Source organism: Lissotriton vulgaris, chromosome 11, assembly GCF_964263255.1.
Source record: "Lissotriton vulgaris chromosome 11, aLisVul1.2, whole genome shotgun sequence".
Lineage (NCBI taxonomy): Eukaryota > Metazoa > Chordata > Amphibia > Caudata > Salamandridae > Lissotriton > Lissotriton vulgaris.
In genome coordinates, this window is record NC_141699.1 from 729,629,637 (window position 1) to 729,646,039 (window position 16,403).

Genomic DNA, 16,403 nt, shown 5'->3' on the forward strand with positions numbered 1-16,403 from the left:
ATTTAGTATATCCTAATGTTAGGAACAGAACGTCCCTCAGCTCCTCCCTCTCAGTGAGAGGGTTGTAGCCTGTGGAGGGACCAGGTTTATATGTCACATGTAGAATCCCAATGATGAAGGATGCCACCTATGGTGGGTGAGGGATTTTGTCCTAATAAAGGGACTCCCCCAAGGGCTCAAGAGAATATTTCTGGTTGTGCTGACCCTTCCTGTTTGTTAGCTTAGACCCGAGGGTTTTTTGTGTGTTTTTCACAAATAAAGAAGCCTTTGTGGACAACTTCCATGAAATATTGTCTTTTGTGCTCGGGTAGTCTGTCAACGAATGTTCCTTCAGCTCAAATGTCACCAGGTACTGTCTATATTCTCGAATTGTACTTTCTTTCATTTGTAAAAATGAACAGTAAAATGGATTCAGAGGTAGTTATCTCTAAATGATTCTGTTCAAATATTTAATTGGCCTACTTTAAAAAACAAAATTCATATGCATTAAAGACGAGTTTTATATATGTTAAACTGCTCCTGGATCCTGAACATGTTCAGTGTTCAAAAATATTAGTAATGGACTAAAAGATGGAAAAAAGCACATTAACAAGAACTGGGCAGAGATAAAAAAAAACCAATGATTTCTATGTCAAAAACAACCAATTACGATACCCGATTTGAGAGAGAGAACCAGCTTTGCAGGAAGCTACCAGTAATCAAGGCCCAGAATCTACTGATGAATGACAGAAAACGGATCACACCGTGACCACCTCCACATAAAATATAAACTTTAAGCCTAGGACAGTGCTTACTTTGTTAAAAGTTTTTTTTTCTTTTTCATAAAGAGATACCTGGCCACCAATTTCAGTACTGCTACTTAATTCTGCAGATTCAAAATACAACGCCATGAGTCATTGCACTATATACTTTCATGATTGTATTGGTTCAACCGATTTAAAATAACAATTCGTCATTCTAGGTGAATGGGAGGAATACACATTTCATTCAATGTAATATACATTTCAAAAATTATGTGAAGAACATTATAACAAATTTAAAAAAAAAAAAAAACACATTATGATCACATCATGTAATTACACCAGTCGAAAATTCTATAGTTGCCTGCCAGCCTTAAGACTATTCTCTTATTGCAGTTTTATATAACGCTATGACAGGCAAGGCAGACGGCGGGGAAAACTGCTTTTTGAAAAGAGTTTGCTCTCAGGGTATATTTTGTATTCTGACACCCTCACTAGAGTCCCATTCGATGTTGATCCCTCGGAGACAAAAATGTACGCCGACCCGTTTCCAATCCCCTTTTGGCTTAAGGGATTATCATCAGGGCTTTGAACCACGGTGTAATCCTAGTAATTAACAAAATAATAAATAATGAGTAGTAAACTTTTTACCTCCTTCTCTCTCTACTTTTAAATGGGCAAACTAAGCACATTTTATGGGTACCTTATATCTTGTCGTGTGTTTCTCTTATTAATCTGTCTTCTGTACCTGGACACAATCAAATTTATTGTATAAGTATGGGTGTTACAAGTCTGACTGTACTGGCTAGTCTTTACTCAGTCGTATTTTATTATTTTTTATTTGGAAATAACTTACTGGAGTCTTCACGCATCTATTTTGATGAATCCCCACTCATATTCGTGTTTTTAAACACAGTCAGCATAGAATGGTTTTGGGCGCTTTAAATTCACCCCAAAAAACAAATTAATTTGTTCGGTTTAACCAAACGGAGTCACTCACTGTTAACGACATTAGGCGAGCTCTCAGTGGCATCTCTCTTACTTGTGGGAAAGATTCCTCTTCAGAAAAGGAAATTACGTCCTCGACATTTGGGACATCATTACTTCCTAATGCAACCAAAAAGAGGAAATTTCCTTTTCTGAAGAGGAATCTTTCCCACAAGTGAGAGAGATGCCACTGAGAGCTCGCCTAATGTCGTTAACAGTGAGTGACTCCGTTTGGTTAAAACAACCAAATTAATTTGTTTTTTAGGGTGAATTTAAAGCGCCCAAAACCATTCTATGCTGACTGTGTTTAAAAACACGAATATGAGTGGGGAGTCATCGAAATAGATGCGTGAAGACTCCAGTAAGTTATTTCCAAATAAAAAAAAATAAAATACGACTGAGTAAAGACTAGCCAGTACAGTCAAACTTGTAACACCCATACTCATACAATAAATTTGATTGGGTCCAGGTACAGAAGACGGACTAATAAGAGAACAGCACGACAAGATGTAAGGTACCCATAAAATGTGCTTAGTTTGCCCATTTAAAAGTAGAGAGAGAAGGAGGTAAAAAGTTTGCTACTCACTATTTATTATTTTGTTAATTACTAGGATTACACCGTGGTCCAAAGCCCTGATGATAATCCCTTAAGCCAAAAGGGGATTGGAAACGCGTCGGCGTACATGTTTGTCTGCGAGGGATCAACATCGAATGGGACTCTAGTGAGGGTGTCAGAGTACAAAATATACCAAGAGAGCAAACTCTTTTCAAAAAACAGTTTTCCCCACAGTCTGCCTGTCATAGCGTTATATAAAACTGCAATAAGAGAATAGTCTTAAGGGTGGCAGGCAACTATTACATTTTCGACTGGTGTAATTACATGATGTGATCATAATGTGTTTTTTTTTTTTAATTAATTTTTCGAAAAATGTTTGTTATACTGTTCTTCACATAATTTTTTTAATGTATATTACATTGAATGAAATGTGTATTCCTCCAATGCACCTAGAATGACGAATTGTTGTTTTAAATAAAGTTGAACCAATACAATCATGAAAGTATAGTGCAATGACTCATGGCGTTGTATTTTGAATCTGCAGAATTAAATAGCAGTACTGAAATTGGTGGCCAGGTATCTCTTTATGAAAAAAGTATTAGGCGTCTTACCAGGCCCCCTTAATGGACGTAACCCCTTTAGTTTAAACTACTTTGTTAAAAGGTCAGTGCCAGGCCACTTCTCAGGATGCGCTGCAGCTTGCATAATCCATTGCCACTGCCAGTGCCCACAAAACTACTAACCATCACACTTCTAAAAGTGCTACGACAATTAGGAGTATTCAAGGTCACCCAAAGCTATAAGAATGTCCTGGGCAGTAGATAGTCATATATTAAATTATTAAACACTACAACATCAGAAAAATACATCGACACCAGGTGGTGGACTGTTGTAAGTGCTGGTGCTGAGAATTAAGTAACCACTGGCTCAAATTAAGCACTAGTCTAGGAGTACCTGAAGATGTTGCAGCAAATTATTTATTGCAACAAAGGTCTCATTGTCACCCTCACCATAGCAGCCTCTCATACGCTCTGGCAGACACAGGGAGAAAAGCAAGTGATGGAGGAAACAAAATCAATACATTTGGGAGACAGACAGGTCAGCTGGCTTTGAGCATATGAGCTATGACCAATAACATTAAGCTGAACAATGCCCTGCCTCCACCCCTCATGCAACAACATAACATATGTCACATCAACAGAACACTACATATGTGTTAGAAAGAAGTCTGAGACATCTGACAGAGAAGGTGAGGCAAAAGAGAAAAGACACAACCTGAAGAAGAGCAATGCAAAAATGGGACCAGTTGTCAGAGAGAGGGATGACAAAGCTGATGAATAAAATGAACAACTGTATTGAAATGTGGGAAGTAAAGCAATAAAGGGTAAAGAGAAAGCTTTTGCAAATGTGTGATGTAGTGTGGTAAGGAGACATCTGTTGTAGGTAAGGCAGTTTAAAATACAAAATACACCACAACGATTTTCGGGGGAGCAGTACAAAGGTGTCATAGACAGTATCTGTAAGAAGTGCAGAGTAACAGAATTACAGACACAGCTACTATCGAAAGAGCTGTATGGAGTGACAGCTGTTGTAGCTGTGTTGTGTAGTAAGAGCAGAATAACATGTAATGTTACGGAGACAGTGTCCAAAGAAACATAAGTCATGAATAGATGAATGCCAAAATGGGCTGTTGATACCCGGATGTTCTAAGTTACTTTGGGTCTCCTTGTTCTTGCTGTTTTTCTCCTTTTTAAACTTGTTGACCAGCCGGAATTTTCCACTTCGACTGCGTTTTGAAAAATCTGACAGCCGGTTCTGCAAAACAGGACAGAGAAATGTCAATACACGGAGGAGCAAGGAGTTTTCCCAGTGAACCACATCCACCAACGTGGTGTAGCAGATGACGTGTCTTTTTGACTGCCTAAAGTCATGTGTGAATTATAGTATGGTTACTGTCGCAAGATGAGTAGTCTGTGAGAAAGTACAAAACTATCTATATGTAGGCAGGTGTGGTGGCCTGAGTCATGAAGCTGACAGCAGGAAGGTAACATGAGAATGCAAACCGACAGTTTGTAGAGAGATGTGACTGCATTCCTGGAGAGGAGGATTATGACTGGTAGATAGGTGAAGAAATGTAGGCTGACTTTCTGCAAAGGCCAAAGAGTAGAGGCCAAAGGTATGCAAGTATTACGAGTACACAAGACTGCACTCCATACCAATGTGTTGAGTTGCAGAGCAAAGGGTGCAGGGAAATGTGTGAGTGCTGCCATGCTGTTGGATGAGAGGTATAAGAGCTAGTGTATAATTTGCAGAAGTCTGAGTGCAAGATCATAGTCAGAGAGGTTGCAGAGTCCCGGTCTATAAGCTGCATGAGGAGGGAGAGTGCATGAGTAAGGAAGGTGAAATCTACAGGGAACTGAACGAGTCCTTGAGCCATTTCCTTCAGGATCACTCCCCAATGCTTCTTCAGATCCTCTGGCACTTACCCAGAGGTCTGCCTTCCGTGCAAGCTCCCTGGGATCAGAGAGCCCACACTCAAACAGGTGTTGGCGTAACCCCGGAAAACAATTACTGAGCATGTGCTCTCTGATAATCAGACTGTCTAGAGAGTTGTCAAGCAGACCTGTTAGAATTCTCTACAGAATCATCTGAAACTCAAGGCCAACTTTGTAGCACAGGAATGTGCAGGTGTTTAAAGCTGCCATGCAAGAAAGTGTACAATTTCAGACTGCCTGTTTGAAAGGAATAGTTAGACCATATCCAGATTATGAGTGCAGATCAAATTTTTGTTAGATAATGGAATAGTTCAGTCCGACTATTTACCTATTTACACTACACATAGGCCCTAGTTAAGAGCAACCTGGTAATATGGCAATGAATTCATGTCCCTGCAGATACCATTACTGGGTAGAACTGTATCTCAGTGGTAATAAAACCACACAGCCAAGAGCTGGACCCTGAGGGGGCATTCAGAAATGGCGAATACTCAAGGTAATCTGATTTAACACATCAAATGTTACATATGACTTTTCACAATAACTTTCCAAAAAGGGGTATTAAGATCCCTTGGTATATAGCACAGATTGGCTCTGCTGTTCTCTGCAGAACAATACACTGGAATGGCAATAATGAATAATGTAGGCAGCACCATAGCTGTCTCGGCATAAGGTAAGTACAAATCTGTCACATGGTTAAGTGCCCTTAAAAAGGACGTGATGGGTCTGGTTACACACAGTGTCTCCCAAGTAGTAGTAGCTGTAATTCTTTTTCTAGGTCTTCACCTCGTCATCACCAGGTTCCATGAGATTCCAGAGCCAGGGGATTTCAGACACTTTTTTCATTTCCAGGTCCATGTTTTTGAGAGACGATACAAGCTGCTCTTTCTGGGGAGGATCCAGCTCCTGCAGAAAGAAAAGAACACACTGCTGTGAGGCAGTAACAAAGGAGTGTGAATGACTGCTGAAAGACCGGTGCCTGGGGATTATGTTACTGAAGTGTGAGCAACAGAAAGCACCAGAGCACATAAATGACAGGCTCGGGAAAAGAGTGAACAGCTAATAACTTTTCATCAGTTTTGTACAAATTACTTTTGTATCCCCTTTTCTCTACTGATCAATATGTTGGTGTATCCTTGGAGCATTTCTTCCTATCTGGTTTCTAAATGGTTGCATGTATGGAATTTATTAACAAAGATTCACATGCGACCCACCCTCCTCCCGTCAGAGGTTCTCTTCTTCGCTTGGCTCTATATCACTCTTGTGCTACGAAAATCTGAGGGCCTCAGCCTCTGTGGAGAACATTCTAGGAGGGTATTGACGCCTGATTGGCCGGAATTTGGACCAACATAATGACTATGATACCTCATAGAAGTGACAAATTGTCTAGCTATAAAAACTCTATGGTTTATCCTTTATTTTATGCACAGATATTTATGTTATTACTACATTGCTATGTTATGTACCGTGGGACTCTCATTCGGCGACGGGGAATATTCAAGCATTTGAATCTATGAAAGACCCACCAATACTGGAGAATGAAGGATACCAGACTCTCCTGACCCAATCCAGAGCCACTAAGATAACTTGGAAACCTGTTTGTTCTGATCTTCTTAAGAACATTGGCCAGCAGTGGTGTCAGTGGAAAGGCGAACAGGAGTACTGAACTCCATTCAATACTGAATGCGTCTCCCAGCAAGAGCTGCCTTTGAACAGCACGCAATAGTACTGACACTGAGCAGTGGCAAATAGATCTAACCAAGGTTCTCCCCAATCTCTGAAGAGACCTTGCACCACCTCTGAATGGAGACACCATTTGTGATTTGCGAGGCATCGACTGCTGAGTTAGTCTGCTATGGCGTACAGAGAGCCCACCAGTTGCTGAACTACCAGGAAAATGCTCTGACGTTCCAGCCATGTCCAGAGACGCAAAGCATCTAGACATAGGATCCACAACTCCACCTTGTTCTGCTTGTTGTAATGCCACATGATGATGGTGTTGTTTGTAAACACCTGAAGCAGTCTTCCCTTGATGGCTAGAATAAAGGTATTCAATGCCAGGCAAACAGCTCTCAGTCCCAAAAGGTTTATGTGGAGCGGAAATTCTGTCGGAGATGAGTGTCCTCTGATCTCCACCTCTCCCAGATGTCCACCCCAACCCAGAGGTAGCACATCTGTCACAGGTGTAAGTTCTGGATGGGGAAGGGAAAGTAGTGTACTGCTGATCCAATTGCTGTTCGTGAGCCACTACTGCAGCTGATTTGCAGTTCCCCCTATATGTCGACCAGCTCAGAGAGAATCCCCTGATGGAGTGCCCATTGGGACTTCAGATGCCACTGCAGAGCATGCATGTGCCAACAAGCTTGTTTTTCCAGCATGATGCAGAAGGCCATAAGACTCAGCAGACTCAGCAGCCTCAGCGTCAGTCTCACCGAAATCCAGGATAGAGACTGAAACATTGGAATCATAGCTTGAATATCCTTGGCTCGCTGTTTTGGAGGATAAGCCTGAAACTATACTGTATCCATGGATAGCTCAGATGAATTGAGCATCTGAGAGGGACTCCGGTGTGACTTCGGCACGTTAATAGCAAACCTCAGTGAATGCAGCAGGTCCACCGTAGAGGGGCCGCCATGGTCTGGCAACGGGAGACAACTGCCTGAGGCAATTCCACCTTCAACAGCCAGTTGTTGAGGTAGGAGAAGTCTGGCACCCTTTATCTCCGACAGATGCGCTGCAACCACGCCATAAGCTTGGTGAATGCCTGGGGCGGTAGTAAGATCAAAGAGGAGGTGAGTAAAATGATAATGCTCTTGGCCTACCATGAGCCACATGTAATGTAAAGTATGCAGGCCGAGAATATGAAAGTAGGCATCCTGCAAGTCCAACGCTACCACCCACTCTCTAGGGTCAAGTGCAGACAGTACTTGAGCAAAAGTGAGAATTTTGAACTTTTCCTTTTTCAGGAAAGAATTTAGAGGGTGTAGATTTAGGATATGACTGAGTCCTCCATCCTTCTTCGGCACCATAAAGTAGCAGAAATAGCAACCACACCAACTTCTAATGCCCGCACTATCTCAATGGCTCCTTTGGCCTGAAGAGCTAATACTTTCTGTCACAAAACTTAAAGGTGGTTCTTCACCAGCCGATCGGAGGACGGCAGCATCAGTGACTGGGTCTGCTGGACATTCCGGAGCACCCATTTGTTCAAAGTAATCTCCCAACATTGAACAGATGGTATGAAATCCTGCCACCAACCGGGTGCCCATGATAGTATGAGGGCAAACTAAAGAGACTTTGACGCTGAGGCTGATGGGGGTCGGGTGGGTGCAGGGGGCTGATTGGTCCCCCTCTCTAGCCCTGGTTTATACGAGGCTTGTGGGAGGCACGTCTGCAGCAATAAAAAGGACTGAGATGCCTAGAAGCATTGGTGGCTAGGGTGAAAAGGGCAAAGCTGATCAAAGGGCGTATCTTTAGGAGTTGCCTGGACATTCCCTAAACAGCCAATTGTTTTCAGCCAGGCTTGATGATGGTGTACCACCGTGGCAGCAATGGCTCTGCCCAACGGCTGTCTTCAATCTGCATCTGATGATCGTGTACTATGCCGCACCTCTCTCATCAGCAATAGCTCGAGAGAGTATGGTTCTAGCCTCCTCCAAGACTATAGGCAGCACTTGCACAACTGTATCCCACACAGTTTGGGAATAACGACCCAATGAGCATGTAGTGTTTAGCGACTGCAGTGCCAAGCTGGTAAAAGTGTAAAATCCTCTTTCAAAAGGTATTCAGCCTTTTGGATTCCCTATCCGGTGGTGTGGTAGTGTACATATGGGATTTATCTTGGAGGCTGAGCCAGCCTTGTAAGGGTGGGATGTTGGGTAAGGAAGGCTGGGTCTCTGAGCATGGGGTGATGGAGCGGAAGACATACGTGTGCACAAAAGTGCCTGTGTGGGCATGGCCCAGGCCCTGAGCAGGACATCAGTGAGGGCTTCATTAAAAGGGAGTAAGGGTCTTGATGGGGACACCCTAGGATGAAGCGCCTCTGTCAAGACTCTCACTGGGGCATTATTATGACTTTGGCAGTGTGGCAGTGGTAAGGCTCATACGGAAGCCTTAGCAAGGCAAAGTAATGGGAATGCCATTGCAAGTTCCTGCAGGGCATGGACTGTCAAGTCCATGCCCTGTGGGAACTGGGGGTGCATGCATACAGGGGGGGATACACCATGTGCCCCCCTGCATGCATCCCATGGCGCAGAGGCAACAGGGGGGCATGTAGGACCCCCTTTGTTTCCTCACCGACACAGTTCATGGCGGGCTCACCGCCATGAAAACTGTGGCAGTGAGGAAACTCCCAATATTCTTGGTGGTGCCGCAGCAGCACCACCAGCATATGAGAGGCCTCAGACCGCTGCAAGACCGCTAGGGATTGTGGAACCCTGGCGGCAGCCGTGGTCCAATGGCAGTCCAACCAGCCTACTTGTAGTAGGGCGGTCCGACCAACGATGCGGCGGTAGCCGCACCGCCACCGTGGATTTGGTGGTCCATCGGAGCATCAAATTCATAATGAGGCCCATTGATCTTGACCTAAACTGTGGGCAGCTGAAGGTCCATGACATTAGCTGCTCTCTGGACCACCATCACAAAGGAAGCCCCTTCCTCCAGAGCCACTGTGGGAGGACAGAGAAAGCCGAAGTCTGGTGGGGTGTCCTGACCTCTGAAGTCTCTCAGGACCTCCTCCATGGAGCTCCATCTCCACTTAAGGCCATGTGCCTGCTCAGCACCAGAGCCTGCGTTGGCCAACACTGGTCTAGCTCTGTATCAGGAATCATGATGGGATTGATAGCGCCACTAAAACGCGCCACTAAAACGGTCTTCAGAGGAGGTTGTGAAGCTGCATCCAGTATGGATCCAGATCTACCAACGGATCCTAAACAAGGTTTAATCTACAGGTGGAGCCCTAGCAAGAGACCCCCCAAAGCCATGGGGCAAGAAGGCACGTGGCTCATGGCTCCATAAAATCCTTGAAGTTGAACGAGTGTACCTCTGGCTCGGGGAAATTCAGGTCAGCGTGACGCACACTCAGTGTAAGGCACAACCTCCAAAGGGACGACCAGGGAGCATGGCCTAGACTTGTGGCATTGCTCCCACACTTCATCCAATGAATGAGACTAGAGCAGAGAAGTCGAAAAGCACTTAGACTTCTTGAGTGACTTGCCTGAAGAAGTCTGATAGCACAACAATGACAACACAAGTAACTGAGAGCATTCCTGGTACATCCCTCACGAACAGGACCTGGAGTGGTGCGGAATTGCATGACGAACAGCCAGAAGCTTAATGGCCCACTCACAGATGGTCTTCGGATTCATAGGCCTGCAATCTGCGCAGGTCTTAAGAGTCGTGGTCTCGTTTCAGACACCACAGACAGACCATTTGGGGGTCTATGACAGACAGTTCTGACGTTGGGGCTGATTTCGCTGCCTCTTGGTGCCCGGAAGCTTGTTTCCTTCCCAGTGTAAGAATTGGCTTGGTAGTTTGGTTTGCCCTGTTCCCATCATGCACTGGGACAGGAACAGACTAATTTGCATATAGCCAGGTTCTGAACTGGGATGGTGCAGTGAGCTAAAAAACGGTGTTGGATCTAGCCCTGATCTCTTGACTGGGTGAGAGTATTCTGCTTAATTCAGAAACTCTGTCCATCACCACCCCTTGTTGTTAAATATCTTGGTGCCCAGGGCATCTGCAACTCTGCGTGTTGGGAATGGTGGGACAAGGGAGAGCCGTCAGACTCCTTTCACTTCTTATGTTTGTTCCTCTATTTGGACTTACCTGATGATCTTGATTTTGAGAATGACCCATCACCGAAATGCCCCGTGTAGCAGGCCCGTGCTCTCGGCATCAACTGGGTCCTTTTTCAAATTCTGTGGATGTTCTGCAATGTACAGCTTGGCTACACAGTCGTGGTTAGTCTTAGTGCTCTTATCACATGTCGCCAAACTGTGCTTGGAGCTCAGACATAAACCTAGTGTCGGTCTGTCACCGATATCTGCTTATTGCAAACCTTACACAGTATAAATCCAGTTATTTGTAGGAGGGGACATGGCTTTCACACACTGGAAATATTTTTTGAGTCTGACAGACTCAAGGGAGCAACTTTGGATCTGCATGGAAAGGTGCAGAAAGAAAGGAACTGACTTTAGTGCCCAGATGTGGCGAGATGTAGAATCCCCAATGCCACATCTGTAGTGGGACGGACTAGACACAGAGACAAAGGATTCCCCTATCTGCACACAAGGGTTTAGACACCTGCTCCAGAGATCATTGTATTAATGAGATTTTCATGGGAAAATAATGGTGGTTAATGCACTTGCTGGAGAGATATGTGTTTTATCTTGTCACAGTTTTGGCTCATGAAGTTGCTGGGGCTGTAGCTTCAGGGGAAGTGTTAAGGGGTGTTACACCCCCTAATAGATGTATTTTTTTACTGAATAGTTGGGTACAGGAGATTTCAGTCCGGTATGGTAAGGTGTCTCTCGGATATCACCTGAGGTTTGTAAATACGCACTCAGACAAAAGCACACACATTCACTCTGTCTCTGTTTTGAGGGTCTTAACACAGGTTATTTTCCAAAATACTATGTTTTAAGTATCCCCTCACGATCCACACTCCTTTTCCCTTCCACTGGCCTTTAAGCCCTCCACATGCACTGCTTATCATATAATGATTGAAATAGTATGCTGCCGTGATTGCAGAAAAATCAGAAGCTCCCCCCAACAGTCTTACTGACCAAGCAACGCCCCGGTGAGGTAGCAGAAATGGTTAAAGCACCTGCTGTAAATTACACTGTTTACCATGCAGATCACAGATTTGTATTTTATTTAGATAGATATGTGAGCTACTGCTTTTGACCCATGGATTCTTTTGTTACTTGCAGTTCATAAGTTACAACCCTTCTAACATAGCACAGTGAGCTATGAACTGAATCAAGGAGTTGCATGCGAACTGCAAGTCATGGATTTAGAACCTTATTGTTTTTTCAATCTGGCATTATTATTAAGTTGCTAAAAAATGTTAATGTGGGTGATAATAAAGTTGCATTATTACAGTCAACCCCAACCACTGTTTTGCATTTTAACTCCTGACTTTGTATTTCTCCCGATCATGGACTCTTTACATACAATGCCTACCAGTAAAAATAACATGTTTTCGAATACCTTGTAACCCTCATTATTTTATGTAACATTTCCTGTACACTGATATATGCATTAATATGATAGATTGTCTCTGTATAATGTATGCCTGTGATGTAACGCACTCTGACACCCTACATTCGGATGTGTAGTGCTATAAAAGATTCAATAAAAAATAAATTAGGGTTCCTTAAACCTTTATATGTGTAATTATTCATACATATACATCAGATACATCTGACGTTCTTACAATGCATGCATATCTCTTACATACAGGGGTTACAAGTCAAAAATCTACCTGCAAATCATAGTTTCTCTTAAGTATTTGTGAAGCAATAACACTCTCTGAGCCTTTGTTTCCTCCATTACATCATCTTCTAGGTGTTAAGAGTTCAGATAGCTCCTAGCTAGAATGATACTCTGATGACCCTTTAAATTAGACCTTTGTTTTAGGCCCAGCTGAAAATAAGACAGTCCCTTTACCATCTGCATGTTTCTGCTCTGAACAGAAAGCAGACAAAGTGTCCCAGAGTCTGAAAATTACATCACAACAAATTTGGGATATTCCACTAGGGCCATCCAGATCCAGGATCTGGCTCAATAATATCTGCCATATGTGGGATACTTAAACAACAGGGGTGGTGATGGACAGAGTTTCTGAATTAAGCAGAATACTCTCACCCAGTCAAGAGATCTGGGCTTAATCAACACCGTTTTTTAGCTCACTGCACCATCCCAGCTCAGAACCTGGCTATATGCAAATTAGTCTTCCCCTGGCCCAGTGTATCATGGGAACAGGGCAAACCAAACTACCAAGCCAATTCTTTCACTGGGAAGGAAACAAGCTACCGGGGACCGGTTTCTGGCATTTCAGCCGTCTTCGGCCCGGCTTGCTTGAATCCTGATGGTGCAATGAGCTAGGGACTCACGTCTGAGTATACCCTTCCACGCTTATGGTGGACAAAATAATTAAACAACAGGGGTGGTGATGGACAGAGTTTCTGAATTAAGCAGAATACTCTCACCCAGTCAAGAGATCAGGGCTTAATCCAACACCGTTTTTTAGCTCACTGCACCATCCCAGCTCAGAACCTGGCTATATGCAAATGAGTCTGTCCCTGGCCCAGTGTATCATGGGAACAGGGCAAACCAAACTACCAAGCCAATTCTTTCACTGGGAAGGAAACAAGCTACCGGGGACCGGTTTCTGGCATTTCAGCCGTCTTCGGCCCGGCTTGCTTGAATCCTGATGGTGCAATGAGCTAGGGACTCAGGTCTGAGTATACCCTTCCACGCTTATGGTGGACAAAATAATTAAACAACAGGGGTGGTGATGGACAGAGTTTCTGAATTAAGCAGAATACTCTCACCCAGTCAAGAGATCAGGGCTTAATCCAACACCGTTTTTTAGCTCACTGCACCATCCCAGCTCAGAACCTGGCTATATGCAAATTAGTCTGTCCCTGGCCCAGTGTATCATGGGAACAGGGCAAACTAAACTACCAAGCCAATTCTTTCACTGGGAAGGAAACAAGCTACCGGGGACCGGTTTCTGGCATTTCAGCCGTCTTCGGCCCGGCTTGCTTGAATCCTGATGGTGCAATGAGCTAGGGACTCACGTCTGAGTATACCCTTCCACGCTTATGGTGGACAAAATAATTAAACAACAGGGGTGGTGATGGACAGAGTTTCTGAATTAAGCAGAATACTCTCACCCAGTCAAGAGATCAGGGATACGGCTGGATCACCCTCATTTCCGGCACCGAATGCCATACTTCATTTCTATATTTTCTGCTAGCATAGAACGTTGAAGCTTGTAGTATGAGAATGTGAATTAAGTAACAATTGCTTGTGTAGGGGTATTCCCTTTTACTATACATGCTTGGAAATGTCATTAAAGAAGAACACTCATTCTAAACTGTCTTATATGACTAAGAAGAAACTTCGTAAATCTAACCCTAGGGCCTTTTATTCCCTGTGATTAAGTGTTGTTTGTTATGGACTGCATTTAATGAGGCGGTAGTGGGTGTGTTTGTTTTGATGAATATGTGTGTGTATGTTAGATCCTCAGGATAGAACTGTACTTGAGAATAGCATGAAATATATGCATGGGTGCGCTGTAATATATGGCATGAGAGCCACAATACCACTTCTCCACTCAGCCACGCTCAAACTACTGAGTGAACTTCCAATAGGAACTTCCTACCTTTCTCCTAGGACTCATGTGTACCTCTTTTGCAGCCATGAACAGGAAAAGTAACAATCTGACCGATTTTCCTATGAAGTACAGTTCCAGAATTTCTGCAGGTAAAAAGATGTTAAGCATCTCTGACATTGGCCAGCGGGGTGCATGGACCACTGGATGCCATCAACACTGATCATACATAGAAGCCCCTGGAGACTATGGAAAACGAATAGTTTCTTACCTGTCGGTGTAGTTTTGCAGCTTGAAGATCTTTCTGGATTCACTATGCTGTGCATTATTCCCTGGTCTTGTGGTTGGTCCGGAATCATAGTCTTTTTTTTTTTTCCGTAGCCCAGGTGGGCGTCGACGTCCCACCTTTCGGTGTATTTCTGGTGACGTCGGCATGCTTCATGCGGAAGCTCCCACTCTTGGGCGCCATCTTCGGATTCTTTTTTCTCGTAATCGTTCTGTTACCCAAGTTATGGCAATGTTCAACTAAATTATTCACCGCTTTAACCTCTAAGGTTTGTTTTTCCAAGTATTGTCTTTGTTTAAACCCCCTTTTCTCTCCAGCCTCATCTTTCTGGCGGAGGTGGGTGGGTTTGCTAGTGAATCCAGAAAGATCTTCAAGCTGCAAAACTACACCGACAGGTAAGAAACTATTTGTTTTGCAGCGTGAATCTTTCTGGATTCACTATGCTGTGCATAGACTTTGTGGCGGTTTCTCATGTTTGTGGCGGCTGGGTGGAAGATGAGCGTTTTTTATTGAATATGTGCTGAAGCACCTTTTGTCCGACTTGTGCTTCCTTGTTCATCTGTATATCCACACAGTAGTGCTTTGTGAAAGTGTGCACTGAAGCCCAGGTTGCCGCCAGGCATATATCCTGAATGGGTGTTAGCTAGGAAGGCTATTGTAACCCCCTTTTTCCTGGTAGAGTGGGCACGTGTCCCTCCTTCCAGTTCCTGTCCTGCCTGCCTGTAGCAGAACTGTATTGTTTGTGCGATCCATCTCGCAATTGTTCCTTTACTTACTGGTTTCCCCATGAAACTCTTTGCCGAAGACACAAAGAACTGTTTTGTCTTCCTGTGTTCCTTTGTTCTCTCAATGTAGTGCATGACCGCCCTTCTGGCTTCTAGGGTGTGCAGAGCTTGTTCAGCTCTTGTGGCCGGTTTCTGGAAGAAACTAGGTATTTGTATGGTCTGGTTCATGTGGAACCTTGACACCTCCTTTGGCATGAAGTGTGGGTCCGTCCACATTACCACCCTATCATTGTGGATCTGTATGTAGGGTTCCTATAGCGTTAGTGCCTGTAGCTCGCTTACTCTGCGCAGTGAGGTTATTGCTACCAGGAAAGCGGTTTTCTTGGTCAGCATCTCTAGGGATGCCCTATGGATTGGCTCGAAGGGGTGTTTCATGAGCTCCATTAGGACTAGGTTAAGGTTCCTTGCAGGCGGCGGCACCCGCTTTGGTGGTGCGATCCTCTTTGCACCTTCCAGGAATCTCTTAATCACTTGTGATGTGAAGAAACTCCTACAAGTTTCTCCTCTTGTGTAAGCGACTATTGCTGCCAAGTGAACTCTCAATGAGGATGAACTTAGGTTCTTGTCGAGCAGGTGTGTGAGGTATCTTAGCACTGTTGAGTCCTTTTGCATTTTGTTGTGATGTTTTTCTCTCCTGCACCACAATGTAAATCTCTTCCATTTTGATACATAGCACCTTCTTTGTGCTGGGCCTTCGTGCCTCCCGAAGTACCCTTAGGGTGCTCTCTGGCAGTTTCAGATGCGCAAACTCTATGTCCTCAGGAGCCATGCTACTAAGCTCAGGCTCTCTGGCTCTGGGTGCAGCACTCCCCGTTTTGCATGGAGAGTAGGTCTTTCCTTCTCCCGAATCTGTGGGGTGCACTCTGTGTCATCTCCATGATCTGCGAGTACCATGTCTGCCTGGCCCACTGCGGTGCCACCAGTATCAGTGTCATGTTGCTCTCTCTGCACTTGCTGAGTACTCTGTGCATCAGTGGTATCGGGGGAAAAGCGTAAGCAAATGTCCTCGACCAGTCTATCCATAGGGCATACCCCAGGGACCCCTCCTCTGGCAGCCTGGATGCTAAGTTTTGGCGTTTTGCATTCTGGCGTGTTGCAAATAGGTCCACCGACGGTGTTCCCCACCTGTCGAACAACCTCCTTGTTTCCTGTGCATTGAGCTCCCACTCGTTATGTTCCTCATGTTCCACCATGCCATTTCTTTCTGCACT

At 44.4% G+C, this 16,403-nt stretch overlaps 1 protein-coding gene across 23 annotated transcripts in view; it reads right to left on the reverse strand.

Moving 5' to 3' along the window:
* The window catches only part of DGKD (diacylglycerol kinase delta), a 1,053,390-nt gene that overhangs the window by 39,273 nt on the left and 997,714 nt on the right, over window positions 1-16,403 (reverse strand). For 16 of the 23 annotated variants that reach the window (XM_086943829.1, XM_086943828.1, XM_086943831.1 and 13 more), the window contains 2 exons: window positions 5,565-5,684; window positions 3,981-4,098 (listed from right to left, as the gene is read on the reverse strand). In XM_086943829.1, coding sequence (XP_086799955.1) covers window positions 3,981-4,098; window positions 5,565-5,684 — 238 coding nt within the window. The remainder of the gene's footprint in view (window positions 1-3,980; window positions 4,099-5,564; window positions 5,685-16,403) is intronic. The other 7 variants (XM_086943836.1, XM_086943837.1, XM_086943827.1 and 4 more) reach the window with 1 other exon arrangement.